This window comes from Rana temporaria, chromosome 6 (assembly GCF_905171775.1).
Source record: "Rana temporaria chromosome 6, aRanTem1.1, whole genome shotgun sequence".
Classification (NCBI taxonomy): Eukaryota; Metazoa; Chordata; class Amphibia; order Anura; family Ranidae; genus Rana; species Rana temporaria.
This window is the reverse complement of record NC_053494.1, coordinates 117,298,478-117,314,985: the sequence shown is the minus strand read 5'-3', so window position 1 is coordinate 117,314,985 and position 16,508 is coordinate 117,298,478. Positions and strand designations below refer to the sequence as shown.

The 16,508-nt window shown below is 44.0% G+C and overlaps 1 protein-coding gene across 1 annotated transcript in view; it reads right to left on the bottom strand.

Moving 5' to 3' along the window:
- Positions 1-14,820: 14,820 nt before the first annotated feature.
- ALS2 (alsin Rho guanine nucleotide exchange factor ALS2) overlaps positions 14,821-16,508 on the bottom strand; it is a 116,179-nt gene continuing 114,491 nt past the window's right edge. The window contains exon 35 of the mRNA XM_040357239.1: positions 14,821-15,721. Coding sequence (XP_040213173.1) covers positions 15,683-15,721 — 39 coding nt within the window. The 3' untranslated portion in view covers positions 14,821-15,682. The remainder of the gene's footprint in view (positions 15,722-16,508) is intronic.

Below are 16,508 nucleotides of genomic sequence, written 5' to 3'. Positions count from 1 at the left end.
CTTGAATGAAGCCAGCATCTTCCCTAGTGCCTTAATCAAAAGGCCAAAAGTAAGGAACTGTTCCTTGCTGTGACCACATAGACCAGTTTTCTTATAGCGATGGTCTTGTCTGAGGCCAAAAAAAACTCTCCTTTTTGGACTGTGCCAAACATACCCAGCTTCTTGTCAAATGAAAGAATGTATCTTTAGACTGGAATCCCAACCCAGGAGTTCCAGATACTTGACCATGCTGGACACCCTTAGGTCCAGCCATGCTACTGACTGACCCATCAGCAGGAGTTTGCTTCGGTATGCCATTACTGCTATACCCTGGGCCTACAGACCTGCTAGAGGCGGGCCCTAGCACCCTGACAACCCAGGCACGGAGGCTAACCCAAAAGGGCAAGACCACCAACTGGAGATGGTGCTGTTCCCCTGCGAAACGCAGACAACCTCTGCAGACCAAGTAAATAAACACATATGCAACTGGCTCCCCATATGTGTATGTGGCAAGTGTTAAAGCCATATGCCTCAATGGAAGTGTGTGTACATGGCAGCGTGTGTTCCTGGAAGCATGAATTCATATAAATATGTTTTAAGCAAAACATGCATATAGCATGTGTGCTCTGGAACAAGCATCTTGCAAGCAAGCATGCGCTATAAACGTGTTATGCAACAATGTGCAACATGAACCCATGCAGACACGTATTTCTATGCAAACACAAGGAATACTGTATTGCTTAATTAGGCGGCCATGTGCAACTTTAAAGTAATCATGCATCCTTATGCGATTCAGCATCTTCCATGCGATCATCATCTTATGCATTTTAAGCACTATTGTGTGGACAAGAACCCTTGTGTGACCAAGGACTCTTGTGTGACCAAGCACCCCTGTGCGATCCAGCATCCTTATGCACTCAAGCATCTTAATGCGACTTTAGGCATTTCTGTGAAACAAGCCTCTCTATGTGATCAAGTATCCTTGGGTAATCCAGGATGCTGTTGATCCGACAACCATGTGTGATCCAGCTTCTTTTTGCATTCAAGCATCTTTAAGCGATCTTTAGGCATTCTTGTAGAAACAAGCCTCTCTGTGCGACCAAAATATCCTTGAGTAATCAAGGACTTGGGTGATCGGGTAATCATGTGCGATTCAGCATTGTTATGCCTTCAAGCCTCTTTATGCGAACTTAGGCACTTCTGTGGAAACAAGCCTCTCTGTGTGACCAAATATCCTTGGGTAATCCAGGACGCGGATGATCAGGTAACCATGTGTGATCCAGCATCTTTTTTGCATCCAAGCAACTTTATGCGATTTTAGGCATTTCTGTGGAAACAAACCTCCTCTGTGTGACCAAACATCCTTGGGTAATCAAGGATTTGGGTGATCAGGTAACCATGTGTGATCCAGCATTTTTATGCATACAAACGTCTTTATGCGATTTTAGGCCTTTCTGTGGAAACAAGTCTCTCTGTGTAACCAAATATCCTTGGGTAATCCAGGACTTGAGTGATCAGGTAACTAGCATCTTTATGCACTCAAGCATTTCTATGCAACTCTAACAAACATGCAACACCATACAGACAGAAACATGTATCCTTATGCGATCCACAATAAAACATGCTCTGTTACTTGTTTTTATCCCACATGCATTCCAAACTCATGTATCTTATGCAACATGCGGACTGGTAAAGAGGAAGTTATCCTCTGTAAATGTGCGTTTTCTCAATTAAGAGACATTAGCAATGTGTACCAGCAACTGTGCATCCCTCAGATGTGCATTTGGTTAGCCTGAAGCCGACACCAGGCTGAGGACCATATGGAGGTCTTACTAGCCACCTATAGGAAAAACCTCTCTTTACACTCCAAGGAGAAGATAGAGGCTTTGGCCGAGTAGGCAGAGGGAAATTATATGCAGCATGAATCTCTGAAAAGACTGCAGGTGCAATCAGAACCTGTAGTGCTATTGATAGCTTCTCCTCGTTAGGCTGCAGCTCCTGTCTCCTGTCCTCTGACAGTGAACCTTCATCCCCAGCTCTTCTAATCCCTTTGTTTAAGGATTAAAGCAGGAAAAGGGACACACCCTGCTTTTTTTTTTTTTTTTTGCTTCTTGTGAGGATGCTGCGAACATAGCAGTTAACCTCTTGTAGAACAACAAATGTGATGCAAAAAACAAAACACATTCAGAGTGGCTGCAATGTTGGGGGAGGCTGCATTGATTGCCTGACAGGTCTGATGGCTCAATCTGTGAGCTGTTTAAGTCTCTACAGGGGAGAATAAGGGGCCACCAGGTTCAGGTGGCGATTCCTTTTTATATTCCTACCCCTGACCTTATTCAATGGGGAGACAAAAGTCCTAAGCTAAAAGCAGAGGAGCTTAACCCAGGTGCATCAACAGCTGAAGTCTGGCAGCAACAATGCCTGCTAATCTGCACAGCTAGATGCGGAGTAGGCGTCTTAGATGAATCTGTATCCAACTCACACAAGGTGCTTACATTTGTGTCCCCCTAGCTTTACAGAGCTCTGACGTCTGGGCCTTTTTGAAAAGCCCTCTCTGCGACTGCACTGAGCATGTGCGACATGGTAGAGCCTGAAGCTGAGGAAGTGGGACGCACAATAGACCAGCTAACACTTAAGCTTCCGTTTTTGGAAAGCATGGTAAGCGAAAACATTAGGCATGTCTTACTGCCCATAGTAGTGGAAAAACAGATAAGACTTGCAGCTACTCATGGAAGACAATCCTTTGCATAGGATTAAGGGCTTTTTTTTTTTTTATGTACCAGCCCCTTCAAGGGGAGATATATGGGTACTACAGCCATCCTGTCTGAACAGACATAGTGGCCCAGGCTACATGCCGGCTAGGGGAGGTATATGGGTGCCCTGAGCCATCCCGTCTCAGAAGACATCGTGGTTTACATTGCCCATGCATAGAAACATATAGGCGAGACCCATAGTCCCCTACAGAAGACCCATAGTCCCCTACAGAAGACCTACTGTCGAACCAAGTCCCGTAGGTCCCTCTCTTACCTTTCCACGCTGCAGGGTATTGCCAAGCAAGAGGCCCAATCTTCCCCCTTCACCGTGGGTATAGTCCTAGACCTTCAGGGACCGGGGTCCATAGCAGGAACACCACACCCCTGGACCTATATAGCACCCTGGCAGCAGAAAAAACATTTGGTCCTTAGAAGGCACAAAGTTCTGGAACCCAGGATCCAGCCCTCCGCAGAGAGGCATTATAGGCTAAACCTCGTTCTTCGTACCGAGGCCCAGGTACCGTCCACTTTGGCTATGAAGCACCTTGGACGGATCCGGATTTATGGAGGCTTTTTACATCCAGCATGGATCCCTCCAGTGGAGCTCCTAAGAGCACATGTTAACTCGTGACCAACACCTTAGACACTGATGAAAAAAATCGAGGAACTCCCAGTAGGGGAGGGGTTATATAGGGAGGGAACTTCCTGTTTAATTGATTACACCAGTGTCCATCACCTGAAGGTAGACTCTATAACCCACATGTAATGGCTATGCGGCTCTGTGTCCCGTGATGTACGATAAAGAAATTTGGGAGGAGAACCTGATCATGTGACCTGTGAAAGGTATTTGACTAGCTCAAGAACTCGATGAAGTACTCTGGTTCTCATTTTAAGGATGGGGCAAAATGCAGGCTCCAGTATCTGTTTTCTAGTATAAATGAACCCCTCTGAGAGATGAACCCTTCCCAAATTCAGCCTTCCATCAGGCATGGTTTTTCTAAAATGAAACCCCATATCAGCTATCCATTAAGAGATAGGTGACAAAAAATAATAAAATGTTGTGGCAGAAAGGACTGGAAAACTGTAGTGGAAAACCCTTCAAAACAGGAAAAAAAAACACCCTTGGTTGGTGGGTTCCTCTGGCTTCCTTTAGGCAACCACCTTGGGTTCTTTAGGATATAGGCAGCTGACAGGGACGCTGGTTGATATAATATTCTTGAGGAGGGGAGACTGCTCTAACTGGGAGATTTAAGGGAGCATTTTGGGAACTTTCCCATGGATCACTGAAAGTAAGGACAGTTACAACACTTTTGTCTCTCAGTAGTCCTCAATAGGGATGAGCTTCATGTTCGACTCGAACATTGCCTGTTCACCGAAAAGCGAACAATTTGGGGTGTTCGCTGCAAATTTGAAAAACCGCAGAACACCCTAGAAAAGATTATGGGAGAAATTTAAAGTGCTAACTTTAAAGGCTTATATGCAAGTTATTGTCATAAAAAGTGTTTGGGGACCCGGGTCCTGCCCCAGGGGACATGTATCAATGCAAAAAAAGTTTTAAAAAAACAGCTGTTTTTTCGGGAGCAGTGAATTTAATAATGCTTAAAGTGAAACATTCCTTTAAATTTCGTACCTAGGGGGTGTGTAAAGTATGCCTGTAAAGCAGCGCTGGTTTCCCGTGCTTAGAACTGTCCCTGCAGAGAGTGTAATTTTTGAAGGATAAAAAATCATTTAAAATCACTGCTCCCGAAAAAACTGCTGTTTTTAAAACTTTTTTTTTGCATTGATACATGTCCCCTGGGGCAGGACCCGGGCCCCCAAACACTTTTTAGGACAATAACTTGCATATTAGCCTTTAAAATTAGCACTTTAGATTTCAAACGTTCGAGTCCCATGGACTTTAATGGGGTTCTAAAGTTCACATAAACTTTTGGTCTGTTCGCAGGATCTGGTGCGAACCGAATGGGGGGGTGTGTTCGGCTCATCCCTAGTCCTTAATATGGTCCATGTCATCCTTGTCCCAGTTTGAGCAGCTTCTTACTAGATCTCTGGCACTTAACCTATCCGCACCACAAATGGTCCAGCTGACCAACAATACTTTTATGACTATGAATTTGCAGTATGCATCCATACAGATAAATGTACAAAAAAAAATTCCTTGCAGGAAAAAAAAAAAGAAAAAACATACACCATATAAGGTGCCCAATTATTGTGACTAGTGATCGGATAATTAAAAATCATATAGCCTGAGCATCTTCCAAATAATTCTCCAATCATCCCCTGGGGAAGCAAATGCACTTTGTTGTGAGGTGATGACATGGTTCCAGTAATTTAAATCCAGAGTCTGCTCGTCTTCAGCAAACTGTTTGCGGGCTTTCTTGTGCATCATCTTTAGAAGAGGCTTCCTTCTGGGACGACAGCCATGCAGACCAATTTAATGCAGTGTGCAGTGTATGGTCTGAGCACTGCCAGGCTGACCCGCTGACCCGCACCCCCCACCCCTTCAACCCTTTTTGCAGCAATGCTGGTAGCACTCATATGTCTATTTCCCAAAGACAACCTCTGGATATGACGCTGAGCACGTGCACTCAACTTCTTTGGTCGACCATGGCGAGGCCTGTTCTGAGTGGAACCTATCCTGTTAAACCACTGTATGATCTTAGCCACCGTGCTGCAGCTCAGTTTCAGGGTCTTGGAAATCTTCTTAGAGCCTTGGTTATCTTTATATAGAGCAACATTTCTTTTTTTCAGATCCTCAGAGTTCTTTGCCATGAGGTGTCATGTTGAACTTCCAGTGACCAGTATGAGAGAGTGCGAGCGATAACACTAAATTTAACACACCTGCTCCCCATTCACATCTGAGACCTTGTAACACAAACGATTCACATGACCCCGGGGAGGGAAAAGGGCTAATTGGGCCCAATTCAGACATTTTCACTCAGGGGTGTACTAACTTTTGTTGCCAGCGGTTTAGACATTAATGGCTGTGTGTTGAGTTATTTTGAGGGGACAGCAAATTTACACTCTTATACAAGCTGTACACTAACTACTTCACATTGTAAAAAAGTGTAATTTCTTCAGTGTTGTCACATGAAAAGATATAATAAAATATTTCCAAAAATGTGAGGGGTGTACTCACTTTTGTGAGATATCGTACCAGAAAATAAATGAATATACAAATGTTTTAAAAAAATTGAATACAGTAAAATATAAAATTAAATTCTCAACTATTATTTATAAAACACTTTATGTCCCATTCTACTTTTAACCAACGCTGTTACTGATTAAAATTTTCGTGTTTGATTAATTGATTAATCGACTAATTTTGATTAATTATAACGCACATACATTTTTCGGACCACCACCATATATAGTCCCCACTGTAATAGCCAAAGACATCTCCCCCACTGTAATATCCACAGACATCTCCCCACTGTAATATGGTCCACATCTCCCCCACTGTATAGGAAGATTAGTGCTTGCTTAGTCTTACCAGAGAAGCAGGCCGAACACGAGCAGTTGAGGCCGGGTGATGACGTCAGCGCGACGCTCTAGACTCACCTAGGCCGCCGCCGGGTGGACCAAGATGGCCGCCGCTCCAGGAGCTAGGCCGAAGCCGCTGCCTTTCCTATGGCCGAGGCAGCAGCGGAGCTCCGCGGATCACGTGGTGTGCCGATCCCCATATGGTGACCCATTCGGATCATTTACTTTTCGTTGCACCACTAGTACCGATCAAAAAATTTTGATCGATCAAAAAAATTAACGATTAATTGAGGAATTAATCTTTAATTTCCACAGCCCTACTTTTAACCCAACGGACTGTTTCTTAGTGAGGAATTTATCTGATGCAATTGCTACCACACTAGTGTGTCAATCCCTAATAATTTCAAACATGTTAGATCTCTTGAGTGATTAAGGGTATAGTGCCTAGAGAAACTATGTCCCCAAAAACATTTGCAGAGTCGGCCACATGCTCCCTAATTGAGGATTTTAGATTATGGCAGATGATCTTAAACAAAGGTTTGCTTGTGAAGGGATATAATGTCCAACCTTTGAAAGAAAATATTAAAGACATTTTCGAGTATGGACTGTGAGGTTTTAATACGACCTCACAATAGATCTTAAGGGGACAACAAATCTGAATGGTCCTTCACCATCATGCTTTCTGACCAACAACTGGTTGTGAAAAAACTTGAGAAAACCCTGGAATATTTTGAAAATTACATTTTATGTCCAGTCCTACTGGTGAACCCTACTGTTATTTTTTTATAAGGGCTCCAACTCCGAGGAACAGATCCCAACTTGGTAGATCAACCCAAGTGTATAGGTTGATCTACCAACAGGCTTTTTTTCACAATGTTTTTACTGAGTTAAAAAAAAAAGGCAAACATACTAAACAGTGAATAGACGCCAAGGCCAGCGACAGAGTAGTTTGAAACTGGAAGCGTACATACCACATACAAGCAAGACTTGTTATAAACAAGAACAGATAAAGAGACAGGTTGGCTAGCTTTCATCCTTTTAGGAAATGCCCTGTATGTAGATGTGTGGGGCAAAATATAACAAAAATATTTTTATCTGAAGTAACTAAGCAGGTTTAAAAATGTATTATTGTATAACTCTTGCAACTGCACCTTGTCGGTTACAATATATAGGGAGAATCGCTAGGGCCCTACAGGCAAGGATTGGGGAGCACATGGCCAACTCTGCAAAGGTTTTTTAGGGACATGATGATTTTTTAGGTTGATTTATGAAAGGCAAATCCACTCTGCACTACAAGTGCGCTGCAAGTACACTTGAAAGTGCACTTGTAAGTGCAGTCGCTGTAGATCTGAGGGGAAGCTCTGAAATGTGGGGAAGCCATGCTGATTTTATCATCCAATCATGTGCAAGCTAAAATGCTGTTTATTTTCCTTGCATGTCCCCCTCAGATCTACAGCGACTGCACTTGTTGTGCAAAGTGGAGCTGCCCTTCATCAGTCTCGGGATCCAATAAGTTTGAAATGAATAGGGATTGACAAGTTTTTGCCCCACTGCTGCATCAGAGATTTCACACCGAGAAAAACCTTGGATTTTTTAGATGAAATCATGCAGTCCGTTAGGGTTAAACATGGAATGGGACATAAATTGTTTTATAAATAATAGTTAAGAATTTCATTTATATTTTATTGTATTCCATTTTAACATAATGGTACATTCATTTATTTGATAGTATGTCCTTAGGCTTTTATTGTATGTGGACTTGGCCTCAGGGTTAGGTTATAAAAAAAATATCCAAGTCTTTGATGATTCCTAGGAGCACCATCAAATCTATCATAACTAAATGGAAAGAACATGGCACCACAGTAAACCTGCCAAGAGACTGCTACACACCAAAACTCACAGGCCAGGCAAGGAAGGCATTAATCAGAGAAGTTACATTCACTAATATATATGCTCCTTCCCCAGTGCATGGCTTCACTCTGGGGTCAGAATTTACCATGCTATGTGGGATCACTGACTCTCCCCACACAGTGCAACAGTCCTGAGCTTGGAAGGTGAAAGTGTCTCTTGAAACAGCAATTTTGAGGAGCAACCTACAAACCTTTACATTTAAAGTGGTAGTTTACCTTAAAAAGGTTTTTTAATAAAAATTATATATCTATAATTTTTTTTACATAAATTTATACTAGGGGGGTAATCCACAAAAGGGATACGCCGTCGTATCCCCGTTTCTATCTATGGAACTGATCCACAGAATCAGTTTCACATAGATAGACAGAAGATCCGACATGTGTAAGGGACAGTACCTCGCCCGTCGCGATTCTCAAAACCCGGCGCAACGTAAAACCGCGCAAAGCACGTTGGGAAAATGACGTCGGGAGCATGCGCAGTACGTCCGGCGCGGGAGCGCGCCTAATTTAAATGGGACTCGCCCCATTAAATTAGGAACGCCTTGAGCCGGACGATTTTCAAGGTAAGTGCTTTGTGGATCGGGCACTACCTTGTGCAATTTGCGGCGGTGTAACTTAAATGACAAAAGTTGTGTGCGCTCTCTCTCTCCAGTGTCCCCGTGTGCACTCGCTTCCTCCAGTGTCCCCCTGTGTGTGTGCGCTCTCTCCCAGTGTCCCTTTGTGTGTGTGCTCTCTCCCCCCAGTGTGTGTGCTCTCTCCCCCCAGTGTGTGCGCTCTCTCCCAGTGTCCCCCTGTGTGTGCGCTCTCTCCCTCCAGTGTCCCCCTGTGTGTGTGCACTCTCTCCCTCCAGTGTCCCCCTGTGTGCGCTCTCTCCCTCCAGTGTCCCCGTGTGTGTGCGCTCTCCCTCCAGTGTCCCCGTGTGTGTGCGAGGTCTCCCTCCAGTGTCCCCCTGTGTGTGCTCTCCCTCGAGTGTCGCTGTGTGTGTGTGCTCTCCCTCAAGTGTCCCCCTGTGTGTGTGCCTCCCCCCCACAGTGTCCCTTTGTGTGCTTCCCCCTGTGTGTCTCCCTGTGCAGGTGGGGCTTGAGTGTGGGCAGGGACACAGGGGGCCCCATGATCTTCTATTGCCCAGGGGCCCCCATGAGTTGTCAGTCCGCCCCTGTATGAGAGATTATATATATATATATATATATATATATATATATATATATATATACATACATACATACATACACACACACACACACACACACACACACACATACAGGGCTCAAAATTTCAAGTCCTGAGCCACTAGCCAGGCCTTAAGAGTTACTCGCCACCAGTTGCCCCACCCAACCTCTCCCCTGCCCCACCCCACCTCCACCCCTAAGTCCGCCCCTAAACACGCCCTTGTAAATTATCTCATGAAATTACACTATTAAATGTTTAAAGCAAAATTAAGTTCCAAAAATAAATAACAACAACTTTAATAATATTAACATAAAGTATATCAGTGCCCATCAAATGCAGCATCACGGTGCCCATGAAATGCAGCTTTATGGGGCCCATCAATGCAGCCTCACTGTGCCCATCAATGCAGCTTTACGGTGCCAATGAATGCAGCCTCACTACGCCCCTCAATGCACTCTCACTGTGCCCATCATTGCTGCCCCACTGTGTCCGTGAACACAGCCTCTCAGTGCCTGTGAACGCAGCCTCTCAGTGCCTGTGAACGCAGCCTCCCTGTGCCCCATCAAAGCAGCTTGACTGTGACCCATTAATCCAGCTTTACTGTGCCTTATCAATGCAGACTGCTTTTTTTTTTATGAGGGGGTGTGAGGTGGGTATGAAGGAGGTGTGAGGTAAGTAGCTCTATGGATACCCCGGACTCCGCCCCCTTCTGTGTATGCAGACTCACCTGGATGGATCGCTCCCCTCCCTCTCCCCCGCTTCGCTTGTCTTGTGTATTCACACACACACACACACACACAGTGGGATGTCACGCTGTGTGGCACGGAGCTGCATGGGTCTGTGTTCAGCGCACGGTGTAACAAGGTCCCGCCCCCCTAGACAGCTCATTTCTTAGGCATAACACTGATACTATCACACAAGCCGTCTAGGGGGGCGGGATCTTGTTACACTGAGTGCCGAACACAGACCCATGCAGCTCCGTGCCGCACATCGGGATATCCCCGCTGTGTGTGTGATTACAAAAGACAAGCGAAGCGGGGGAGAGAGAGGGAGGGGAGCGATCTATCCAGGGGGGGGCGGGATCTTGTTACACGAGCAGCGAACACAGACCCCGGAAGCTCCGTGCTACACAGCGGGATATGCCCACTGTGTGTGAATACAAAAGACAAGCGAAGCGGGGGAGAGAGAGGGAGGGGAGCGATCTATCCAGGGGGGCGGGATCTTGTTACACGAGCGGCGAACAAAGACCCAGGCAGCTCCGTGCTACACAGCGGGGATCAAAGCGGGACATCCCCGCTGTGTGTGTGTGAATAGACATGACAAGTGAAGCGGGGAGAGAGAGGGAGGGGAGCGCCGCAGCCTCACCTCAGCTAAAGGTGGAGCCTCTGTGTCCTCCGGCTGACAGTTTCCTGGCTTCAGCCAGGAAACGGTCAGCGTGGTCCATCCCGCTCCTCACTCGCCCTGCATTAAATTCCACTCGCAAATTGCGGGCAGGCGAGTGGAATTTTTGAGGGCTGATTTTATATATATATATATATATATATATATATATATATATATATATATATATATATATATACACATACACACACACACACACACACACACACACACACACACACATATACACCCCCCCCCCCCAAAGCATTGAAGAAGCATAAAAAAAAAGCATGTTGAAGCGGTAGATGCTTTAATGCGCGTTGAAGTCCGAGCAAGTGAAAATAAGCCCTAAGTGTGCAGAAGAGGTCTGTAGCCTTATTTTCCCAGTAAGGCTTTGCCAGAATCCAAGCTTGCATACACTCATTAAGTGTTCCACACATCTGGTAATAGTCGTGGGCAATCATTTTTCAGAGAGCCAGAGACGTTGATGCCTACCACTTCCCCAGTGAAATGTGGATCGCAGACTACAATTCAGAATACTGCCAAACACACAAGGAGTAAATAAATCATTATGTTAACAGAGTGGGTATATTTATTTCACGAGTCTGAATGCTTGTGATTTAATGCATGTAAATAAAATGAAGGGGACACTGGAATAATATTTCAAATATGTGATTGAACATACAGTATACTTTCCCTTTAAATATTCATTTGTAGTCAGAAAATATTGCCATCTATGAGGAGGCATGAAGCCTCACCACTCAGAGAATTCATGGGCACTGTTTCGCAAAATACCAATTATATTTGTTTTCACTTATTTCCCAATAAGTCTAAGTTCACACTGCTCCGACATGAAAGCCGTGCGACTTCCAATCCGACTTTGCCCTGCAAATTCACTCAGACTTTAATGCCATAGAGCATAAAGTCATATTTGTTGGGCCAAAGTAGTGCAGGAACCTTTTCTAAAGTCGGAACTGCTTGTGTCGAATCATTTAAGACAGCTCTCATAGGGAAACATTGAATTTGACATGTCATGCGACTGTCCTGCTCTCACAAGTCAGATCCCATGACGCACCAGTGTTAACCGGGCCTCAAAATAACTTCATTCCAATGTAGATATGGTGCACCAAAAATAATGATGTAAATGACTAAACAGCCCTTTTCCAAACTGTTGTTAGCCACTCAAATGCTAATAGAATTCTCTTTTCTGAGGTTAAAAAAGGGTCCTGATGAGTTTCACCAGTTGCGGTGGCAGAAACAATGGAGTACTGCCCGTGGTACTTTTTTTTATTTTCACCAACATACAATTTTATCAAGCTCTTGGGGTATACCTACTTCTTCAAGGTCCAAGCAGTACTCTTCGACCTTGAAGAAGGGAGTACACCCATAAAGCTTTTACTGAAAATTGTATGTTAGTGCAAATAAAAAAAAAGTATCATCTAATACGGCTACAATTACCTCAAACCAGTTGTGGTGGAGAACACAGGATGCCAATAAAAGGAAAAGGACCAAAGCTGTTGACTGACGTCAGTTAGCTGGTGCAGGCTCTGGAGAGATCCTGACTTTATTGTCGAGATTCACCCAGATCCCTGACTGGCAGCTGGCTTAGCCTCTGCTGCGAGTGGCAGGAAAGCAAACCAAAGCTGGCCATACACTGCTTAAATTTTCCCCAGGGCTGAAAAAGTTCAACTGAGAAATTGAAGGAGCCAGGGGAAAAAAGAAAATAAGAAAAAAAGGTGGTCGAACAGTAACTGCAGGCAATAAACAGGTACTCCTGACAGCTTTAGATACAGACTAAATGCAATAGTCGACAGCAGGAGATTCATCCATTCGTGTTAATTAGCATGGGTAGGAGAAAACTTTAAAGTGGATGTAAACCCAATTCATGAAATTTGAGCTGGGCACATATATCTGCAGTGTTTTGTTATTTATTTTCAATGAGCTACGTCTTAGAACTCTCTTCTGAATGGTTCCTCTGTTATTGACCTGAGAACTCCTGACATATTTTTTGACTTTTTAGACAAAAGCAGCCTGAATCTTTTGTCAAAGGAGGTTGCTAAAATAGAGTAGCAGAGAGCAGCTCCTATTACAAAACAGCTCTGAGAGTGTCTGCCTATGAGGAGAGGGGTGTGTGCCTTTTCTCCATTCAGCAATTTTAGCCATCTTGGCTGTATGCCCAGACATCACACTCTGTGTTAACCAGGAAGAGAAAAATCGCCTAACAAAATCTGAACTTTCTAAACAGTATATAAATGTGAACACAACAGATATACATATAAAACCAATGTAGGGAGGTTTGGTTAATCTCAGTGTATCATCTGAGGCTGTTCCCTTCACTGGGTGGTGGAGGGTTTACATCCACTTTAAATGTATGGCCAAGTCTAAGGTTGGATTAAGCAATCACAGCATATCAGATGAATTATTTATGGAGCACTTTGTCACACTTAAATTAGTTGCATATTCATGTCTGAGAGTTTTGAGCTTCCATTATAAAAAGGAAATATACCTGTTTTTATTTTTTCAAGTCAGAGAGAAAATGTGCTTGTCTGAAACAATGTATGCAACTTTAAAATGCAGAACTGAAGTTCCGCTGTGACAAACAACCAGCACTCAGGCTTTTGTTGCAGAAGAGTCATGCAATAAAATGCCCCTGCCTGCCTGATCTCCGTCTTCCCTACACTGAGCTGCGCATGTGCAAGAGTGACGTCATCCCACACCAGGCAATAGAGATGATGCCGTTGCCAGTGAGAGACAGTTGTTAAGTATTAACCCTTTAGTTCACCTTTAAACTTTTCCATGCTTGTTTCCTTGAACACATTTGGTTTAAATTTGCCATAAAGTAATTGTGTGAAGGGCCTCATAGGAAAGAGCCTTTCCCCAGTTTGTCGAAAATGTGACAAATCAGACTGGTTGGCCATGCCTCCACCTTCCACATTCCAATGGGCACTGCATTACACCTTACTGCACCACTTAATGTATACCTGGATGACAAGAAAAAACCCAGTCACTTACTTTTAGATCAGTCCTGCAACAATAGGTTTATACAAGTGCAAAGAAGTTATCACTTCTTTATACCTTTTCTATTCAATTTTAAACCAGCAAACTGTGGATATGTAACTGCATCGCCATTGTTAACATTGCATAAGGCAGGGATCCTCAAACTACGGCCCTCCAGCTGTTACGGAACTACACTTCCCATGAGGCATTGTAAAACTCTGACATTCACAGACATAACTAGGCATGATGGGAATTGTAGTTCCTGAATACCTGGAGGGCCGTAGTTTGAAGACCCATGCCATAAGGTAACTGTACACTGATAGCTAGATTCAGGTAGGGCGCTGCATCTTTAAGGCGGCGTAGCGTATCGTATTTACGCTACGCCGCCTTAAGTCAGAGAGGCAAGTACTGTATTCACAAAGCACTTGCCTCCTAACCTACGGCGGCGTAGCGTAAAGGGGGCCGGCGTAAGCGCGCCTAATTCAAATGAGGATGGGGGGGCGTGTTTTATGCCGTCCATGTACATATCCCAGTGTGCATTGCTCCAAAGTACGCCGCAAGGACGTATTTGTTTCGACGTGAACGTAAATTACGTCCAGCCCCATTCATGGACGACTTATGCAAACGACGTAAAATTTTCAAATTCCGACGGGGAAACTACGGCCATACTTAACATTGACTAGGCCAGCTAGGGGGCAGCTTTATCTTTACGCGGCGTACCTCTTACGGAAACGGCGTATCTTTACTGCGACGGGCGCACGTACGTTCGTGAATCGGCGTATCTAGTCATTTGCATATTCTACGCCAAACTCAACGGAAGCGCCACCTAGCGGCCAGCGTAAATATTGCACCCTAAGATACGACGGCGCAGGCCGTCGTATCTTAGATAGGTTTAAGTGTATCTCAGTTTGAGCATACACTTAAACTTACGACGGCGTAGATTCAGAGTTACGTCGGTGTATCTACTGATACGCCGGCATAAAGCTACCTGAATCTGGCTATTAATCACTAATGAAAAATTATTCCAGTATCACTGTAGTCCTTGTGCGATATTACAATTATATTATTAATTAATGTATTATCTATCAACCCCATACAGATCAGTATAAAAAGTGAACCATCTTCATGAAAAAACCCAAAAACAGAACACGTTATCCTGCAGTCTTATCATGTTACAATAAAAATAGTTTATAAAACTGTTCACACTAATTACACACAATCCATCAACTGGAAAAATACTGTCTGTGGATTAAAGTATAGTTAATGACACTGCATGCCAAAGCCGACACTGCAATATAAAAAACTGTCAGGACTATCTTACCACAGGCAATAGCATACATGAATTTATATGCAATAGGGCATTTCTAAATGCACATAAATGCATGTAATGAGTGAAATGGCATAATTCACATTGTGCTTTTACCTACGTTTTAGGTGCATTTATGTTACTTTTGTTAAGAGAAAATAGATATCCGTTTGTCCAGGGGAAAATTAGATCCCATGAATACCTATAAAAACATATGTAAACGCAGGAGAAAGTGACCAGGGAAGCAGAACGTTTGATTAAAACCTCCCGGATAAATTTTTCCTGCATTTAAATCAAAACAAATGTAGGCAGCCCATGTAAATGAAGAGATTAGGGGTCTCCTGACAAGAGACCATTTATATCAGATAGTAGCTCATGATGCAAAGCTCACGAACTGGACATAAAAGAACCAGCAATGGTGATTTTTTTTACCATATTCTGTATGATTAGGCCAGCTTGTTTAGCTGGTCACTTGTCTTTTGCTGGATTTTGACAACATCTGTATTTACAGTCTATACACCACATGACAAAGCAGTTGCTTATTAAATCCTGCTATTGTTAAGATTGTTAAAGGGAGATTCTTCTTCCTTCCACATCAGGTCATAGCACAGACAGCAGCAATGTATATAGATCTTTTTTTCAAACTCCATCTTTCAGCACAATGCCAAGAAAATGTCAAATCCTTCTTTACGGATTCTGGTAAACGCCTAGTGGAGCTTCTCATGCTGAATTTGGTAATAGCAGGCCTGTTGGAAAACAAAAAGCACAAGTGTCACCAAAAACGAATTATTGACATATGTAATGTTTGCATTTGGAGAGTCTTTAAAGAGGAAGTAAACCCTCTCGTCCAAAAATAAATAAAAAAAAAAGACAACCTGCAAGACAAAAGGCATAATGAGCTAGCATATGATAGCATACTAGCTCATTATGAATTACTTACCCGAGAGCCGCCACTAATGGCATAATGCCGTTGGTAGCGGCACGCTCAGTGCGCCTAATGTCTATGGTGCATGTGCCGTAGACATCGGTGCCGCTATTTTTTGCGAATATCTCCTAAACCTTTTAGGTTTGGGAGATATTTCTTGCACCTACAGGTAAGCCTTAATCTAGGCTTACTTGTAGGTTAAAGTGGTTGCATGGGCGTCTGCTCATAGGGGTAAGGGGGGGTGAGTGACCCCCCTGGAATCGGCCAGGGTCTGCCATGCTCGCATCTGTAGCTGTGCTGACTCTCTCTGTCGGCTCCACAGCTGTTGCAAGATCAGTGTCACTGAGTTAGAGCTCTTTACTGCCACCTCTGGCTGCTTACTGTATATTATGCACCCTCGTGTTTGCTTTGCTGCCTGTAATGTATTTTCAAAGGGACATGTGGAAGCAGGACTTGGGAGAAGGAAGACCACCGTGACCTTACAAGTGAGGGCTGTGAGTACAAGTGGAGGGAGAAGGCTGTTTGTGTACGGGGGGGGGGGTGACATATATATAGATGAGGGGGGCAGCTGAGTGCATACAGGTATGATCAGTGAAGGGGGGTGCCAG